At 37.4% G+C, this 20,287-nt stretch overlaps 1 protein-coding gene across 1 annotated transcript in view; it reads left to right on the forward strand.

Annotated features, from left to right (window-relative positions):
- Positions 1–20,287, forward strand: part of LYRM4 (LYR motif containing 4) — a 92,055-nt gene that overhangs the window by 24,567 nt on the left and 47,201 nt on the right. The window contains exon 2 of the mRNA XM_084281779.1: positions 949–1,069. Within this exon, the coding sequence (XP_084137905.1) occupies positions 949–1,069 (121 nt within the window). The remainder of the gene's footprint in view (positions 1–948; positions 1,070–20,287) is intronic.

Consider the following 20,287-nt stretch of genomic DNA (forward strand, 5'->3'; position numbering starts at 1 on the left):
GGTTGCAGCAGCCTTTCCTTCCAGAGCCGCATGTGGGGTTTTACCTTCTGCAGTAAAACTGGTACTGATGTGATAGAGAAGTAGAACATTACCAGGATAGCTGGGCAGGGTCAGTGTACTGCCATTTCTCCTTCCATCCTCCTAACAAGTGTGTAATAAAAGCATGTCCTGCTCACTCTGAAAATTGTATTTTAATATTGAAATGGGCCCTGTTTTTTTATTAAGCAATGCATTGCAGACTGCATAAAGGTTCTTATTGGCTTTGAAAGAAAGGGGAGAGTTTCAGAGATGACTACAGAGATCCTACTTATTACTGCTTATGAGTGGGGAAATGGATGAGGTGTTGGACTGAAAGGTGCAATATGCTTTGTCAGAAAAAATGGGTGACAGGAAGAGCCATTTTTGGTGTGGTTGGTCCATTAGTCTTCCAGTGGAAAGTCGGAACTCGTTCGTATGTATAATGTGTTTATTGTTAGCATTGAGACCAGTGACCTCTAGGATACTGGGAATAAAAATAGTCACGCTGACACACAGTCCTTTGGGAGCTGGTTGTGTTTTTTTTGTTTTGTTTTGTTTTGTTTTTATGTTCTTGACCTTTATAGTATCCAGACTGGGAATCCAACAGTATGTTTACAGTAATAACAAGCAGAGCTATAAAGACTTGACTGATACGTGAAGTATGAAGTTTTCCAACAACTTTAAGTAAAATGGCTTTTTTAATTTAAAAAAATCTGGTCAGTGTTTCAACTCAGGCAAGACAAGACCCTGAATAAAAATAAATATATACGTCAAAAAAAAAAAAAAAAAGAGAGAGCGAAAAAAAACTAGTGAAGTGAAGTGTGCGTGTGTGTAGATGTATTTAAAATATATATATATGTTTTAAAGAATATTGAAATGTCATAAACTGTGGCACATTTATGAACCTGTCTTTTTATTGTTTATGTTTAGAACATATGCCATCAGAAGGATAAGAGATGCCTTCAGAGAAAACAAGAATATAACGGATTCTGAAAAAATAGAAGAACTAGTGAATAAAGCAAAAGCAAACCTAGAGATTATTCATCGGCAGGTATGTTTGTTTTTCTTATTTTAGCTAAGAGTTGTATATTCATCGGTCTACTGGCTTATGCCATTACAGATGGAAAAATTAAATCCTTGCTCAAAATATCTCTGGATGAACAGTAGTTTTTATGTCTCAGTTTGAGAAGATGGGAAACATTCATTTATCCATCATGCTTTTAACAGGGGATTTAGGGATGCTCGTTTTAGCAGCCTGAAAAGGCCTTGCTATCAAAAGTTTATATGATCTTCTGTTACCATTTCTGTTGTTTATTTTACTACCTCTGTCTGTCTCTTCACTCTGTTTCTCTGCACTGCCCTCATTTTCCCTTGAAGTTGTTTGCGCTACCTCATGTATATTAGATTTCCTTTCCCCGTTCCTTCTTCCTTCCATCATAGTTTTGGAAAAGTGGCAGTGACAACCACTGCAAATAGTCTTGTCTTCTGTGGTTGTATTTCTCCAGCTGCAAATACATTTCTAGAACAATAGCAGAACAAGAAAATCCTACAGTAAATTAATGAAATGCTGGCTAAATGTGTGTCCAAGCAGGGTGATAAGTTTTTCTTCAGAAAAAGTTGAGTCACTGATGTGATCTCTCTGATGTGGGCTCAGTAGCATTTGTAGCATCTCTGTTCCTTCTAGTGCATACTATATTTAGATACAAACTACACTTTATGAAACTTTAGATGTTTTTTTTACTTCTTGTAAAAACACTCTATCTGCAGTGACCATTGGAAATATAAACAAAGAAAGCTTCTAGTCCTGAACTCTCTACGGGCACTTGTAATGCCTCAGCTGTGTCTCCATGCCAAGTCTGCACTTACTGATACTGGTCAGAGCTCAGTAGTATTTCTATTAAATACCAAATGAATATTCCTTAAGCACCTGGTCCTCCAATGGCTGTTTTAACATGGTTCTTTTTACAACCAGCAGGTCACTTAGCTAGATTCTTACTTCAACAAGAAGCTGGGCCCTTTGATTCAACAAGAAAGTATTAAAATTATGGTGTAAATTAAATTATTTCTTTAGAATTTCTTTTTCTCAGGACCAGGTGTTGTTTTGTGCTCCCATAGCTTTGCTATCTTTTTTTTTTTTTAAACCCAAACAGATGCTAATCTTGTATTTAAAAAATGTTTCTCAAGGAAGCAATTATGATTGGATTAACTCAGTGCAAGTGTATTTAAATGCCAAGGGTTTTTTTCTGTTTGTTTGTTTCTCTTTTCTCATACCTGTATGTGACAAGTAGCATTTTTCAGCTCTTGTTATTGAAGTCTTTCTTGGAGAGGCAATTTATGCAGGTCTGTTATGCAGAGAAGTATTAGAGACTGGACAAAATAATGAAGAAGAAAGGTGGCGGAAGATAAGAATGAATGGGGTCCAATTCTGCCACTTGCAGAAATCTGCATCAAAAAAAGTAACAATTTGTTGGTAAAATAAAATACTACAAAAAAATCTGTTCTGGATTGTAATATAGAAACAGTCATCATGTCAGAAAATTGACCTGTGATGGATGTGAGTAAAAATGTAAACGTATCTTTGATAACTCAGAAGAGCATTAATGAGGCTATCATAATAACTATTTTGCTGTGAAATAGATGACTGAAGTGGTACTTTAAACCATAAATAAATTTAAGTAGGACTTACTTGGTGCAACTTTTTTAATAACAAGCGCTTCCTCTTTCTGAAAAGAATTCAATATCAAGGTATCAAAGCACTTGAAATAGGTAGGAAATATTGATACCTAACTGGGATGCTGAAATGATGACCCTGATTGATATTACGTTAGTGTTTGGGATACCCCAGCTTCATACAGCTAGCATTTGACTCTCAAAAGGTCAGTTTGCTGGATAAGTCTTCCTAAAATAAAAGCTTTCAGTCTTTTTTTTTTTTTTTTTTGAGAAAACATGGTTCTTTTGATTCATCTAACCCATAATAGGTCCAGGACAGATTTTAAAATGAAACTTCTCTCTTCTCAATGAGTCCTGTGAATACAGGGACTACCTTGTTATTGTAGACACTGAAAAAAGATACCAATTCTCTAAAACAAGAGTCTTGATGGGAGGACGCTTTCCCCTCTATGATGTGCATCATGTCTTGAATCTTTTGTTATGCGTTTTTCATTACCAGTTGAACAATTTTAATCTGCTGCTACTTTTTTCTTTTTCGTTTTGCTACTTTATAGTAGTGGCCAATTTTATAAATAAATCTTTTCAATTTAAGATTGGGAGAAGTCATGGAAAGCCACATTCCATTCAGTAATGTCATACATAATTCTTGCTTTAAAATGTTTTATAAGTAGGCATTTATTTTTCAACCAGGAAGATATTCAGAAACAGAAAGGACATGTAGGATTCTAGTTCCCTTTTATTCAAGTTCCACTTGAATTTTCTGAATATGATAATCTCCTTTTACACACATTTAAAACTCTAGAGTTTGGTACAAACATATTGCACACACGTTAAGTATCTTATAAACTTTTGTCAAGCAAACAGCATTAAGTGCCTGTCTTTCTCTGTGTTTGTTCTTTGAAGGGTGTCTTTGTCACTAGGACATAACCAGGATAATGCAGAATAACCTGTTACTGCTAAAGCCACAAGGTTTTGATTGTTGTTGCTTTAACTCTCAACAATTAAGAGGTTTCTCCCACATGCAAAATACATCTGCTGAAGTAGGTTTTAAATTGGATCACATTTTAGTATCATTCAATGTAAGTTTTTAGGAAATCAAACTCGAAAAGTAAGGAATATTAAAGAGATTCTGACACCACTTCCCTGTTTTAACACTGCTAAAAAAGTGCAATTTACATTGATTTATTTCATATGTGTCACACTTACAGAAGTTTTCCAATTTCAAAGCATAATCATGCTGCATGCAGTTTTGGAAAGGTGTGCTTCTATTATGCATGTATTTGTGGGATTCAAAATAATGATATAATAGGCAGTGGAACATTTAACGAAAAAAGATCTGATAAAAGAAAATGAGTTTGCCAAGATATTGTTTTGAGACATGAGTTCCTGGAAGACTTCCCGATGCTTTGGTAACACAGATTTATTTTTGCTGAGTCATGCCCTCACCCATCACTACCCCCTAGAAAAGTTTTCCTAGTAAATGGAGAACTGTTCTTTGCAAAATTTCTATTAGGTGTCAGTGTCATCTCCAGTTCAGTTGTACAGAAAGAGGTAAATACTGGAAAAATAACAGCCCTCTATCTTAAAAGTAAGCTTTTCCTTAGAACTATAATAAACCTTAGAGTCTAAATTTATATTAATGTGTTTGCAGTCAAATTTTATCATGCTCTGTAGGGAAAAAATCATTCTTGCTCTTTGTTTAATTGAAAACACAAGTAATGAAGTCATGTGACATTATTAAGAGCTTATATTTAAAACTAACCAGCGTAATATTAAGTGTTTTTATTTTTAAAGGCAGAAGCATGGAAACAAACATGAGTTCTAGCGTGCATTTTTTGCTAAGTTTGGGGTTTATTATGATGTAGCACATCTTGGTGTTGCTGACTTTTTCATAGTGTGTCAATAAAAATTAAATAACATCCCACTTCACTGACAATTTATTGTTACTCTAAAATCAAATTTAAATTCACTTTACATTCTAATTTATGGTTTAGTCATCAAAGTGACCATTGAAGTGTAAGGTTCATAAATAAGTATTTGAATCAGCCTAGTGGGAAATGTGAAATGGTGACAGATTACTGTCATTTTGTTCATGTCAGTCACTGTACTATTTGTTTGAATGTTATAAAAGTAGCTTTATAAAGCTGAAAAGCATAGAGGAACATTCATCTTCAACTTAGTCCTCCTCTGCTTGTTATTGGTTTTGATTTAAAAATAGGATGGCTAAAGAAAGGAACGATTCTGATTCTTTTCTCGACACAGTTTCTGAAGATTTTGTGTCTGAGTGTGTGTGTTCACTGTGTAAACAGCACAATTTATAGCATCTTCCCTTTCAAGAAGGGCACTGAGAAATGCATTGTCACACAGTAGTTTGAAGTAAAAAGTTTTAAAAAGTTTTCAGGAGAATTCTTTGAGGTCCTTAAGAAAGAAGATGATCACAACAGCCAGTTCTGGCCACGCAGTATGATGTTGTTTGTGAATTTCCATCGCTGTATGAGTGGTAAGAGAATTAGCCCTGAAATGTTACTGCTGTTGTTGAGATTCAAGGTTTATATAAGCCACTATGAAGATATGGTAATACTGTGTGTTATAAAGTATTTGTTAGTTTTCTCTGTGGCATACTGTATCTCAAGTTGGTTTGAAAATATAAAAGGGAAATTCTAAAGCTGTATTAGACCTGTGTGCTCTGATTAAATGTCTTTTTTTAATATATAGGGCATTTCATTCTTCTGCCTTCCTCCACAATACTTTTTCCTCAGTTCAGATTGCAGATGGAAGCCACTGGTCATCTTGTCTAGCTAAGAAGGGTTATGCTGGACTCCCTGCCAGCTCTGAAGGCTTGCATATCAATTGTACCATTTTTGAGATCACATAGCTGCAGAGTACTCTTCAGTGTAACGTATTTGTCATTCCACAGCCTTTGTCCCTTTAACTAATCCAGACCAACGTGAATCATGCTTTACACAAGTCTTCAGCAGGGAGAGAAGATGTTGTGAAGCATTAGACGGTCAAGTCATGAAGATCTGCTTCCTTTGTATCTGACTGGTCATAGGCATGTTCTAAAAGCAGAGATGGACGAAATTCATCATAAACTTGCATTGTTCTCCTTCAGGCTTACCTTCTCTTTGCGGTTCCCTTCAGATACGAAAAAGAGTGAAGGAATGTGGTTTTGAAGTATAAAAACTATTAAAAAGGCACTGATAACAATAAATATTGAGCACTTGCAACATTTTTCATGTTTGCAGCATGTTGTAAGTATGTTATTATGCTTGCAGTCTCCTCTTATTAACAGAACTTTTAATATTGTTTTAATGAAATGCTTCATGACTATGCCTTGGTAAAAGACTGTATCACAATTAGTATGAGATTTTTGGTCTCATATTCTCGTGTTTCTCCATATTTTCCACCTCTAGTAAATATGATTAGTATGGATTTTTTTTTAAATTTGTTTGAAATAAGGACAGTTGAACAGTTCCTTTGAAATATGCTTTAAAACAAGCCATGTTGCCAGTGCAGGTGTGCACAGCCAAGTACTGCATCTTCTTGAGCCATTTATTGGCATTATCTCATTTTAGTATTATCATAGCTGAAAGTAACTATTGAATGGAAGTGGAAATTATACTGAGAATGTACAAATACACCACTTAGTATAAACTGGTAATAATACAGCCACAGCATAAGCAATCATATTTCAGTTGATCAAAATAGTTTTAGCAGGACAAATAATTTCTATTATGGTTATGGTAAGAACGGATAGAAGTACTTTGTTTACTGCGCCTGCTTTGATTTTTATTGCTCACGCTTTCTAGCTTTATCAGCAAACACTCCCATTGTTTTTAAAAGTTCAGTTCTAGTAATCCTGTGATTGATTTTCAGGAATAGCAGGTAAAGTGTTTAATTACCGTAGTGTATGAATTTCTGGATTGAAAGCACACCATTAGGCATGCAGGAGACCAGTACTAATTTGCACGGCTGGAACACTGGGAAGTTCTTTGAGATAGTCAATTCCAACTTTTATGAAATAATTATGTGTACCTGAAGATGCCTGTGTCCAATGCAGCACAGCACTGTAGTCTGGATAACCATATCAGAAGGTTCTTATTCTTAGAGGGTTCTTCTCCTTAGAAGCAGAAAATTCTTAATAGGAGTTCCAATGGCAGGCTACAAATCATTTCCAACTTTATTTTCTGTATACGTAAGAAAGTTTTGAAATACTTTATAACATTTGATTACATTAGCAGCAGTTTAGAGATAAAAATGAAGGAATAGCTGGAAAAGCTCTTTGAACCCCGTGAGTCCAGTGTGCGGCACCCATGTTGCTGTTCACCAATGTGTATGATGTTGGCAAGTCACTTACGTTTTCCTCCTGCTGTCTTCCTGTTATGTTGGAGCTCTAAGATGGTTTCCTTATAACAAGTTTGTCACTGGAAGGGGTGTTAAAATCAGATTCATTTACAGTTTTTCTTTAAAAGTTCCTTGAAAACATATATATATTTCTTCTTAATTTTCAGATTCTCAATGGCAAATACCTATTTTTGTACTAAAGTTTATTGACTCTCAGTTCCTACCTAAGCACTGTTTCCTTGGAAGTGTCATATTTATAGCTGTTACAGTTGCACACCTATACTTTCAAACCAGGATAAAGCCAAAATTACACAGAGAGAACTATTCCTACCTCTCAAGAATTTACTCTGTTAAAGCAAGGGTAGAAGCAGGGAAGAATTTTTAAATGCCTCGCTTGCAGAAGAAGATCAGGAGGTGAAAAGCATGAAAAAACAATGGCCAACGATCCTATCAAAACAGTTTGATCAAATAACTGTATAGAATTAGTTTTTGGAGGTAATCAAGCATCCATACACTTGTAAAAGCTGGCAATGCCACCTAGAATTTAGCTACAATGAAAATGTTTGGAATGAAACTTTTTTCACTTTTCTTGCATCTCCTAGTCTGTTGTAATGCCAGTAGTCAGTTTTTAATTGATTCGGCAGAGGAGTTCTCACTTGATTGGCTCCCTGTGTGCATTTTCTAAAATTATGCTGGAATTTTGTTGGCGAAGCCAAATACTGAATTTGAATTAGCTAATTTGGAGGAGAGGTGGCATTAGGGGAGTTGTTCTGTGGGCTGGGTTTGGTTTTGATTTCAAAGTTCTTGAAGTGGTGATTTTTTAACACTTCCCTCCCAGTCATTTAGATTCTTATTTGATTTATCAAAGTTGCACTTACTCTCTAGACGATCTAAGAACATAACTCAAGAAATATAAGTTTATATATTTCTTTTATAACTGTAACCTACATAGAAGGACATGCTTTGAAGAAAAACAGAAATCTTTAACATACGCTAAGTTTCAGTGCTCTTTACTTGGAAAGAGATGTAGATGCAAATGAGGGAGATTTAGGGATGGATGATAGCTAGCGTTTAGTATAATGAGGCTGAAATTAAAATTGAAGCATAAAATTCAGAGCTACACTACTTTTGTATTCCAGTATGAGAGTAAATACATCTTATGTCCAGTAATTATACATACAGGGTTTTTTTTGGGGGGGAGGTACGTGAGAGGGAACAAGAAGAAAACTGAAACAGGAGTCACTTGAAAAAGGGTTGGTAAATTTGAACTGAAGCACAGGTGAATCAGCACTTGTCCCTTCATGGGACGTGGTGGTAGTGAGATCTCCTTCAGCTGACCTTTCCAAGTAGCTTTTTCATCTTGTCATGGGGGATAGTGTTGGAGATGAGCAGTACTGTAACAGATGCCACAAGCCCAGAGCTGTCATACCAGCTTAATTTCTAGCAACTGAACGTGCAGGAAGTACAGCAGACATCTCACCATCTTCAGGTGGAGTTGCTCTCCAGGTTACACCTGTGTGAGTCTCCAGAGCAGTGTTACTCTCCAGGCTTTCATTTAACTCTCCTGATGGAGAACAAGACAGCATTTTCACAAATGATTTGCTGTTGTTTGCCCCACTGACTAAATTGCAAGTGGCAGCTTCTGCCTGCAATATTAAATACCAAAGTAGGTCCTGCATTGAAAGTAACCTTTAGGCTGCAGGCGGGGGCAGTTGGGAGTTAGCCTGAAGCTCTAAGAGTCTCCCTGCTCCAAAAGATGTAACAGGAATGCTTGCCATACAACACAGCATTTGACATACACAACAACCTTTTTTAAAAAAAGAAGAAAAAAAAAGTAAAGGAAGAAAAAAAAAAAAGAAAAGAAAACACGATCTGAGTGTTAACAGCTGCTTGTATGACAGATGAAGTATTTTAAAGAGCTTCTATTATTTCCGTTATATTTAGTTGCTAATCCAGAGAGGTCGGGGCCTTATCATAAATAATAAGTAGTTATATAAGGCATCCAGAGCTCTGAGCATCTGGTGTTACACATAGAGGAGGGCTGTCTGAAGGACAGGAGGAGGACTGACTTTCTATAGTGAGCAATTTGGCTTGGCAGTGTGTCGCATCTGATCAGATCAGTGCTAGGTGTAAGCTTCCCCATGGAAAAAGAGCAAGCTGCTCCGGCCTGGCTGGTTGGAGCTCCTTGAAAGAGGCAGCAGCACCAACTGAGCCAGCGTGTGCTGAAGAAAGACTCAGACACATGGAGAAAAAAATCTTGTTTTCAGGGAAATGTGTTCATCTACTACTCGTCCCTTCACACTTTCTGCTTTCCTGTGTTCAAGTCTAAAGGCTCCTGTCTGGTACGTAAATGAATACAGCTCACAAGGATGGCTGTTGCTACAAAACTTCACGTGGGCCTCTTCCAAACAAGGCTGCCGAGAGGGAAGGTAGAAATAAGTGCCACCCATCTGAGCCTCCCAAACTCAGGTGACTTCTGCCATGTTTGTAATGTGACTGTGGTGTTGTTGGGTCTGCCATTCTGAATGCACTGGTGCCAGCCCCGGGAGCTGTGAAGATGACTTTATAGCATTGAAAGCAGTGGCCACAAAATGGAGCACAGGAAGTTCCGCACCAATATGTGGAATAATTTCTTCACAGTGAGGGTGACGGAGCACTGGCACAGGCTGCCCAGGGAGGTTGTGGAGTCTCCTTCTCTGCAGATATTCAAGGCCCATCTGCATGCCTACCTGGGCAGCCTGCTATAGGGATCCTGCTTTGGCAGGGGGTTTGGACCCGATGATCTCTTGAGGTCCCTTCCAACCCCTTCAATTCTGTGATTCTGTGAAAATACACTCAGCTCAGAGCAACTTACTTTCTCTTTAGGCTCAGGGGCGACCTTATTGCTCTCTACAGGTACCTTAAAGGAGGCTGTAGCGAGGTGGGGGTTGGTCTGTTCTCCCACGTGCCTGGTGACAGGACGAGGGGGAATGGGCTAAAGTTGCGCCAGGGGAGTTTTAGGTTGGATCTTAGGAAGAACTTCTTTACTGAAAGGGTTGTTAGGCATTGGAACAGGCTGCCCAGGGAAGTGGTGGAGTCACCATCCCTGGAAGTCTTTAAAAGACGTTTAGATGTAGAGCTTAGGGATATGGTTTAGTGGGGACTGTCTTAGGGTTAGGTCAGAGGTTGGACTCGATGATCTTGAGGTCTCTTCCAACCTAGAAATTCTGTGATTCTGTGATTCTTGCTGCGTGGTTTCCTGGAGATGCCAGTCTGCTGCAGAGAATATCTGTGGAAGCTCTCTTTTTTACTGAATAGGAAAGAGATGTGTGGCTGTATTTGGTGTGTTATTTATGAAACATACTATCTTGTAAATGCCTTGCATGTGTACTGTAACTTACATTCATTTCAGATGATAGATCTTTCTGCTGATCTGTGGCGGTATAATGGGGGTAAACCAGTTTTAAGTAGAGGTAGACCCTGAGGAAATGAAAGGGATTGCTGTTTTGAGGACTTCCAGGGAAGAAAGAAAAAAAAAAAAAAAAGAGCGAGAGAGAGAACAGTGCTTTTATTACAGCAGTGATCTTAATTTTGTTCTCCCACAGATTTTGTTGCTTATTAATTTGTTCTTTTATTTCTCATTCCTTGCTGAGAAAACTTTTCATCCCAATTTTGTACTGCTTATTGAAGAGGCAGGGCCAGGCTCAATGGCATTAGAACTAAGCAAGTACAAGACAGGTTCTGGCAACTTTGGTGCCTCAGATCCCCAGGACTGTGTTGTGCTGCCCTTGAGCTTCAGTCTGCAATTTAGGATGGTATTGATGACCTCATTGACCTACAAGTCACTTGATCTTGTAAACGTGGGCACAATGCTGGGTTTTTATGTTTTCGTAATGACATTTTCTCCCAACATGCTCAGTCATCAGTCTCTCAGCATATTAGAATTACAGGTTTTCTCTTTATAGCTTTTCAAGGGAAGAAGCAGCATTTTAGTTTCTATTTAAGCTACTTGCATTCTTTTCTGACTTCTCAGATGGACACAAGTCCCCCCACAGCAAGTTGAAAATACAATATGTAAAATCTTCCCCTGCCACTTTAAATTGGATACCTTAATTTGCTTCTTCCATAGATAATTTGTTCAGTCTAAACAGTTTCTCATCTTCGTTCTCTGCATAACGCCAGGCTTTAAAAAAAAACTCTGTTTGTCCTGTTTGCTCCACAAACCTGCCTTCAGTCGTCCTTTATGCCGACCCATTTTGTTATCGTCATGCTTCTGTTGCTTTTGTCCCTGAAGCTGTTCCGTTGTCCCAGTAGCTAAGCTGACAGTTGTTTCTGTATTTTAAAATTGCTTGTCAAAATGAAACCAGTTTATAAATCCTACCAATGTTAACTGTAAATTAATGAAAATCTGGGGAAAAAAAAGTTAATATTTAAAATAATAATGATCAGCAGTTGTCCTTTGTGTCTGCTGTGTCTTCATATACCAGTGGTCCTGTGTGGGGTCTGTTGAATACCCCTGTGTTTTAGTTTAGCACCCAACACGGGATCTGTCACAAGTACCATTTGACTGAATTTTGCAGCCACGTAGGTCCAGAGTGATCTCACTTTATTTTGACAATAAACATAAACACGTGTGGCCTTCACACAAAGCTCTTTCAAATAAAAAAGCTTTATCATGGATGTGTTTCAATTTTACATTTTGTGCATTAATTCAGATCCTGTCTAATGCCTTTGTAGCTGCTTATATTTGAAAGGAACATGTCTGATCCATGAAGTTGTGATGGAGGTCAAACTTTTGGGAGGGAAGTGGCCAGACTTTGCTATCAGTATGTCTAGTCAAGCCCTTGGAAGTTTAAGTGAAATCTATTTTCTAGACAAGAGTGTAGTGAGGAGTTTAATTACTGTTTACGCAGTCTCCTTGGTACTGGTGCATTGCTGCTGTCTTTAGCTCTGCTTTCTGAGGTGAGCATGTTTGGTGTTGGAGGTCTTTTTTGGTGTTTTATTTTTTCTCTTGTCATTAAAAGCTATAGCTGCAGTGCCCTTCACTGTGGTGACAGGCATTATGCCAGTACATTAATTCTGTAAGCAAGTAAAAAGAATAAAGGAAAAAAAAAAAAAAGAGGCCAAATTCTTCCAGGCACGTTTAAATTACAAACTGACTGATTCCTGTTTTTTTTTTTTGCCTTTCTGGGGTATGCCAGGTGTATGCTTCCCCCCTCTAATGTATGTACTACCCGAACATCTGTTTGCTCTGCAGAAATTGAACCATTGCTAAGTAGAGTTTCAAGTTCACCATTATAGTTTGGTCACCTCTAGGATGTACATAAATATATACTTTAAACTGGGATCTGATGTTTATCCTGTAAGCAAGGTCTTGTCCCTCAGCAGGGCAGTTATGAATATTGCAGTGTAGTGGCTAAATTATACGTTCATAGCCTTTCTTTCTCTTTCATGAGTATAATTCACTTGCTGAGCAGTTCCTTCAGTAATTTTTAACCATATTTTCATCAGTGCATGATTAATGAGAGCATTATGTGACCTAATCACTTAGCCTTTCATATTAATACGTATCTTGCTTGTATTTCTGGTGGTGTTATTTTGTTGTTGACCCGATGCTTTGGTTATGTGTTCAGATGATCTTAATTTTAATTGAAAGTACTTTTTGTCTCACAGCAGTCTAATTTCTGTGCACATTTGTCAGTAGTGAATACTTGCTGAGGGTGATTACTCTCTAACAGCCTGAGCCAGTATACCTCTGGGAGGTTAATCAATCTTGTGCTTTTTAATTGACATCAATAATGTGTTTACATTTATCAATATTTCTTAATTGTCAAGTTATAACAGTGGAACTTCAATAATAAATCATGCCAGTGGTTAACTTCATACATTAGTTTTTTTTAAGAGTCTCCTTAAGCAGTTTGACATGTTGTAAATTGCTTTTAAATGATTTGTATGTATTCTCAAGGGGGAAGAAGAGAAAAAAATTATATGCAAAGTCACATGCTGTAAAGTAATACTGAAAAACTAACCCATTAAAATGACAGAAAAATACCTTTACCACATACATGTTATACTTTATGGGTTTGGAAAAAAAAAAGAGTCTTTTCAAACAGCTTTTACTATTGTTAACATTTTTGTGAGTGTGGCAATACTTGCACATTTGTCTTGCAAGGACCTTGTCAGGGCTGGGACTGTTTCTCTATTCCCAGCTGCACAAGCAAGGCAAAGGACAGGGAGAATCACTGGTGCTACCCCTGCTCTACAGAAGGAGCAGCAAGCTCTTGGAGATCAAGACACCTGCTTTTAGCTATGCATTTCACCACATGCTTGCCCTTAAAGGTATTGAGGTAAAAATGAGGCAGGCAATTTCTATTTAAATTTAAGCATAAACTTGAGGACTTTGGTGCATTGGGACCCAAATTATTTGCCCGGGTTCCCTAAGAATGCTTACAGCAGGAGTTAAAGCTTGGTATTCCAAATTTTACAATATTGTCTGACTCAGTAGATAGCCCTTTACCATCCACCTCACTCTATTTTTTTATTTTTTTCCTGTTACCATTACATCCAAATAGCAGTAAACTGGAAGATAATGAGAAACAGCTGAGACAGAAAGCTGGCAGGATGCTGACCACACTGTTTGTGTCAGTCTGACCATGTTTGATGGGACACACCAAAGACAAATTGAGAATTAAAAACCTTGTCTAATGAACAGCGAAGAAAGACTTAATAGCTGAGGCAGTTTAAGAAGAGCCACTGACTCTACACAGTGTGACATGGTAGGGAAGCAGAGAAGCAAGGAAGCAGCTATTTGTGTTTTGTAATTTTCTTGTCTTTTTAATTTAGGTCTTATAGGTGAAATGCAGTTTTTCAAGTAAACACACATACATGTACAACAATTAAGATAAAATTAATTAATGTTGTTATACTCAAATATTATATAAAATTAATTATTTTAATAGCTTCTTGTATAGGGCTGAATTTTACAGTGCTACTCGTAGAAGGAACTGTTGACTAAACGAATTGTTATCTGAAATGCTGTAGAATTAAGTGGGATTTTCCATAGAGTCAGATACACCATTTGCTTAAGTTGAAAATGAGATTAGGAAGATAAATGCATGCTTTAGGAAGGAACAACAGGTCAATTGAAAAAGAGGAAAAGGATCATGACTAGCATCTTTAATCTGTGGAAAGAGTAAGAAAAGAATATTTATATACCTGATGATACCAACTCTCCTTTTAGCAAGTGTGGTGAGAAAAGGGTGAATAAAAAAATTCACCAGGATCTCAGTCCTAGGAAATTTAAGGACCAATTTAAACACTCAAATCTTGATGCAGATAGTGAAGTTCCTTTCACTTGAGCAATTTAACTGTACTCCTTTCCTCCAGCCTTCATTGTTCTCCACTCCAATTCCTTGGTCCCTCACATAGTAGCTTAAGTACCCTAAAATAATTATTTCTCTGTATTTCGAGTAAGCTGCTGTTATTTGAAAACTATTATTGGTAGATTGATAGTTTTTATTTCACCTCTTTGAACTTTTATGAGGCAAAAATGGCAGCCAAACAGGTGAGTTAACACTTATGAAGCCTGATGCCATCCTACCCAGTGTCACAATTGAAATTTCTATTTTTATAGTTTGTAACCTCTTCTTACTGATAAAATCCTTTTTTTTTTTTTTTTTAATAAAATAAAATAAATTTGTAATACAAAATGTAATACAGTGTATTACAAAACTAAGATGTCTGTACTGTAACATCAAGGCTAGCTGTTGTATGAGAAGACAAAATGCTATTTTTTTTCCTCTAGTGTAGCAGCCATTTTGTTGACCGTTTGCAAATGTTAAAAGTAATTAAGTCTCTCCCTCTTTTTTTTTGGACTAAGACACAATTGTCTGAGGAACAAAATTACAGTGGTTAGCAAATCAAATCAGATTAAAGCAAGGATGTGTAATCAATCTCTTTGTGAAGGGTAAAGTAATTCAGAAGACAAAACCATCAATGCTTTCTTTAGCGTGGCATTTTGATACATTTGCAGTGTATGTAGAGAGCTTTGTAGTAGAGTGTTTGAGTAACTTATATTTAGTTTCAAAAGCGGTCATCCTGGTGTATGGCTGATAGGGCACGTTTGCTCGGACACTGCTGCAGAAGTTCTGAGCTAGGGGTAGTTTGCATCTAAGTGTAGAAGGGTAAGTTTGGATCAACATACTGACAGGTGAAAGGATGTCTGTGGTTTAAGAAGTGGTGGCATTCAAACTGAATTTGCCTTGTTGGTTTCAAACCTGGTAATGTCCTTGGGACACACATGAAATGTAGTTTGGCATGAAGAATCTAAAATCTCGTATGAATTAAGTTCAGAAAAGATTATTTTTATTTACTGTCCTCCACAAATGCCAACCAAGACTGGATGGTAGGTTACACTAGTTCAACTGCCAGGTTCCCCAGTACATTTGGGGAATGCTGAAATTGTCACTGCCAGATCATCAGATGGGATACATTCTGAAACCTAGGTGACCCTGGTATGGGAAACTTGTCTTTTAACCTTTTTCCTTTCATCAGACATCCTACATTAAGTGAATACTGAGACTACTGAGAAAGTAAGAACTGTAAGGAATATAATTCCATAATGAATATTCCTAGGCTGAAAAGAACCAATGGCTCTTTTGTTCAGAGGGTACCTGAGCAAAGTGATAACAAGGATTCAGACTTGCCTTCTCATATTTAGGAGCTCAGGTTGCACTGGAAGTCACAGCAATGAAAGCTCAAAAGCAATTACATAAGCATTCAGGAGCTTGAGGGTTTTTTTTCTCTCATACACTTTCATATTTGGAAAAAAAATAGTGTAAAAGTAGATTTTTTTTTATCTTTTTGAAAAAGTACAAGCCATATATGTTTCAAGTTCTTTCCTAACTCTTTAGCTAAAAAGCAGAGTAACTTCATGTAGATATCCTGCAAATCTGGGAGCAATAGCTCCTGCAGAAAGGAATTCATGAGCAGTGCCATGTATGCTGTACAGTGTGCTGTGTTTCTCACTGGTGCTTAGCATGTGCATCTCCTGCTGTAAAGCTGAAAGCTGCGAGTAGGGGATTGATGGGGCTTGCAGGGGCACTCCATAACCATTGTCACCATTGTGCTTGCTGATGTACAAACAAGGAACCCTGAAGGCTCAGCTGATCAGGCTTTTGGGAATGCACTCCCTATTTCAAAGGTTTGATGTGATCAAGAATTAAGAATTTGATTTAAAAAAAAATAAAATAAAATCACAGATTTTACCATTCAGTGAAAGTCAGTGGTCACTTGATACCTGCCTCCCGTCATGATGATAGTTGATCTGGAAGTACTGTGGCAGATAATTGAATTAAGATCAAATTGTATGTTGTATACATCCACAAAAGGTGGTAAAATCAGACTGTAGAGTGCATTAGTTTCATCATTGCTGTTTGATTTGTGGTTTTGTGTTCAGCTTTTCATTTAAAGTAAGATAAGAGGGTTTTTTATTTGATTTGCTGGCTAATGCTTTTTTAAAATGTAAATAGTCTTGTACCTCTGATACAGAGTGCTGTACGACTGAGAGAAGGAGAATCTCTGACCTCCTCTTAGAAAAGAAAACAAAACTAAGAAAGGGTGGAACATAGGAACAGAGAGATCCACGGTTTCCCACTGTACTGTAATGGATATGACCTTTAATATTGAGGCCTTTGGATCAAATTTAAGTTGGCATTAAAATTTTCTAAGAAATTCCCTGCTGAATTTCAGAGTTTTTTTCCTCAGATTTAATTCAATAAGGTCACAATAAAGCAAGGGCTGTCTGTGCTATTGTAATTGCTCTCAGCAGGCTGATAATATTATTGCAGAGAAGTGCCGGTTACTGTGCTTTTCTTTCTTTCTTTCTTCAAGCACTCTCCTTCCTACATGCTTGCTCCCCTTGCTCTTGAGTCTACTCTAAGTAGGAAATGAAGCTGTTTTAAATGCCATTTGCTTCTCATTTTAAAATGTTTCTACAGTAATGCTTTCCTCAGTCTCTCCAGCAAAGGAAATAAAAGCATAGCCTGACATACTGCAGAATAATTGGAGGCTTTTATATCCAGCCCTTAATTCTGATCCAGCCTTTTGTGCATTAAATTCACCCTTGGTGTTCTTAAAGTTGGTATCCCTAAACATGCAGGGCTCCATTCATTTTGGCTTGGTGCTTTTAGGGTTATGGAATAGGTGTACAACTAAAGGATCCTCTCTTAGGTATGTGGGGAGAGACACAGAGTACCCGCTAGCCTGTGTTTCATAAATAACTGACAAATTGCAGTTCATCACAATAAGGCATGTGTATTTGGGGTCCTACCCTTGTAAATTAATACCAGATCTTCTTACGCAACATGACTTTCAGAACAGAATTGTTAATGTGTTATTTCTTGTACAAAACACAAATTTATGCTTAGTGTGCTGCTGGTAAATCTGCAACTGTTGTCTGTATTGTGAGTAGATCAGCACTGTAAATAAATGCAAATACAGAGTGCTGTGATCGTGGTTCTCTGCATAATTCTGCACAACTGAGAGCCTTGGTCAGTGCAGCAGATGTAATAATACATCAACATAATTTGTTCTCCTACCTCAGTGTAACCACTAGCTCAGACCTTAGCAGTTTCAAAGAACCAGCCTGGTCAGAGCTGATGCCTGGCATCCACGTCTGCTTTCTTGTAGCCATTTAGGGCCCCTGTCCCACCATCTTCCTCTTGCTCTTGGTCTTCCCCTGGGACCCAGAATGTCTAACTTAAAGTGTCGTGCACCGAGTATTTTTTTTGCACTTCCAACCACATGGAGGCATTCACAGTTCACTGCTCATGGCATCCATTGCTGTCAAACAAGCCAGTGTCTGGCTGTAGAAGAAAATTACTGGAATCAGCTGCTTATTTGCATACTTGGCTAAGAGATTGTATATGTACAGTTGGACACGTCCTGTTGTCCACATCCATTTGATTGGAAATGAGAAGTAATGAGAGATGTTTTATAAAAGTGATTCCAGTTCTGAAAAGTCTGCATTAGTAGCTAAACAGCAGATGATGATCTACAGTCATAACACTTCACCCATGTTTTTATTGCTCATCTTTTCTAATTTATTTCTTTTTTTAATTGCTCATGCTGTCTACTCCTAGCCATGCATCGTGTTGTGCTGTTAGGATGTATACCATAGCACCAGCTTGCTTTCCATGAACTTCAGTGCTGAAAACTGTCATTTCTGCCATATGTGGAGTTTGTGGAGCTTCTACCCAACATGCAGGCATGTGGACTCCTCATCAATGGCAGCCCCTTGCTTTTTATTTATGACATATGCATTTTAATTTGTATTTCCTGCTGCTGTCTGAGGGAACTCTTTCCTGGCACCAGAGATACAACACAGCTACGCCAGAGCAGTGTGTTCCTGAGATTAAATGATGTTACTGACTCGAAACACTTAAAGAAACCTGATTCAGAATCCTGCTGTGGTTTGAACTTGCAGTTTCTGAGATTGTTCTGAATCATTGTGACACATGATCAGAAGTGCTGCTTTGTAAATTAAATAATGAAGCATCTGTGTGTGTGTAAGAGCACCTACTATAGTAGTTAGTGTGTGCTTTAAAAAGATCAGAATCTACATGTAGATCACACGATGGTAGGATCTGAAATTTGTTTATTGAACTTTTCTTTGTCATAAAGTCTTTTAGAATCCATACTTTGTATATTAACTGTAGAAACATGAATGAATAATCAGACAGCCCTATGTGTAGCATGACTCGTGTTTTTTGGTTTGTTTGTGTTTTTTTTTCAACTAAACTAATAATCTGGCTTGAGATAATTAGAGAAAAGGTCTCATGGATGGAATCACCTTTTCCTTGTTTCTCCTGTGGATCTCAGCAGTGGTTTGGTGAGTCTCTTTGAAGGATTTGGGTAAACAAGCAAAAATAAAACCTAGCGTTCTTGCCAGTTCTTGGCGATTTACATGTATGTGTTGCTGTTAGCCTGAAGTTTCTAAAGTGCTGTACAAATTGTAACAGCATTTGTGAAACAGTCTGCTTTTACATCTGTCAAATAGCATATATTTAGCACTTGCTTTATTAGCCTAGATACAGCATTTTAAAACCTCATCCATTCTTGCAACAAATTTCAATTCCATGTAACAATTTTACAGTACATTTTACAATCACACATCAAAGTGTGTAATATGAGATATGGATGTAATAGTTAAGGAAGCACACTGAAGTTAACATCTGGGGGGGGTTGTTTATTTTTTTTAAAGTATATAGAAATTTAGTTTGTTTTTGATTTCTAGTCAGTATGTCCCTCATTGCAAAGTTCCATCTCTTGTCCTTGCATAAAGAGTAGATTTCAGAATGTTCCTACGAAGACTTGGTGTTTCAACCTGCCATTTTAACATGGGATATTGTTACATGTATTTGCAAATTTTCCTCTCTTCCGTGCTCAGTCTCATGAGAGTGGTGTTGAACAGATTCATGTTCTGAACCCTGGAGATCAGGATGTGTTTTTTGTTTTGTTTTGTGTGTGTGTGTTTTTTTTCTTTTTTGCAGTAAAAAGCATGAAATATTTACCAGCACCACCTGTAACTTTTGGAATAATTAAGAGCTTGATTTCCTAATTTTAGCACACGACATGTCTTTCAGTACCGTTTCTTCATAGTTACAATGGTGGATTTCAGATTTCTATGTTTGTGGATTTTTGTTGTTGTTTTTTTTGTTGCTGTTGTTGTTTAATATTGGACAAGCAGGGCAATTGGTAGAAATCACACTGAGGGGGACATTTTAAATTCTATATCGCTAGGAGCCATTTAAGAGAGAAGTTCTGGAAATAATCCTATAATTAAAAGACTCAAGTGCAGATATTTCTGATTTGGAAATGCTAGGGTTTGGGGCGGGTGTGGGTAAACTGTCAAGACCTGGTATCTATCATATGATCAACTGGGTTTTTACCTCTGCTTTTCTGGCATGCTTGTTCATCTCAGGATCCATCAAAAGGTAAAATGCAAACAAAACTAAACATTTCACATGCGTTTCCTGCACTCGGCACTCAGTATGAAGATGACTGTGGATACAGAGACTTTGCCTCCATTGGAGTTACTCTTGCAATTCTGTTCCTGTCTGTGTAGTCTATCCTTATTTTGCTCTGTGCTGTGCTGTCCTCTCTGCTCTGTGCGATCATCTGCCTCCAAATGATTTTAAACCTTAATTAAGCCTTATTATCCTTCAAGTCAAATCTTCAAAGGGGAAAAGTAGTAAAAGAAGAGCTTATAGTCAAA

Source organism: Netta rufina (genome assembly GCF_964035555.1).
Source record: "Netta rufina genome assembly, chromosome: 2".
NCBI lineage: Eukaryota > Metazoa > Chordata > Aves > Anseriformes > Anatidae > Netta > Netta rufina.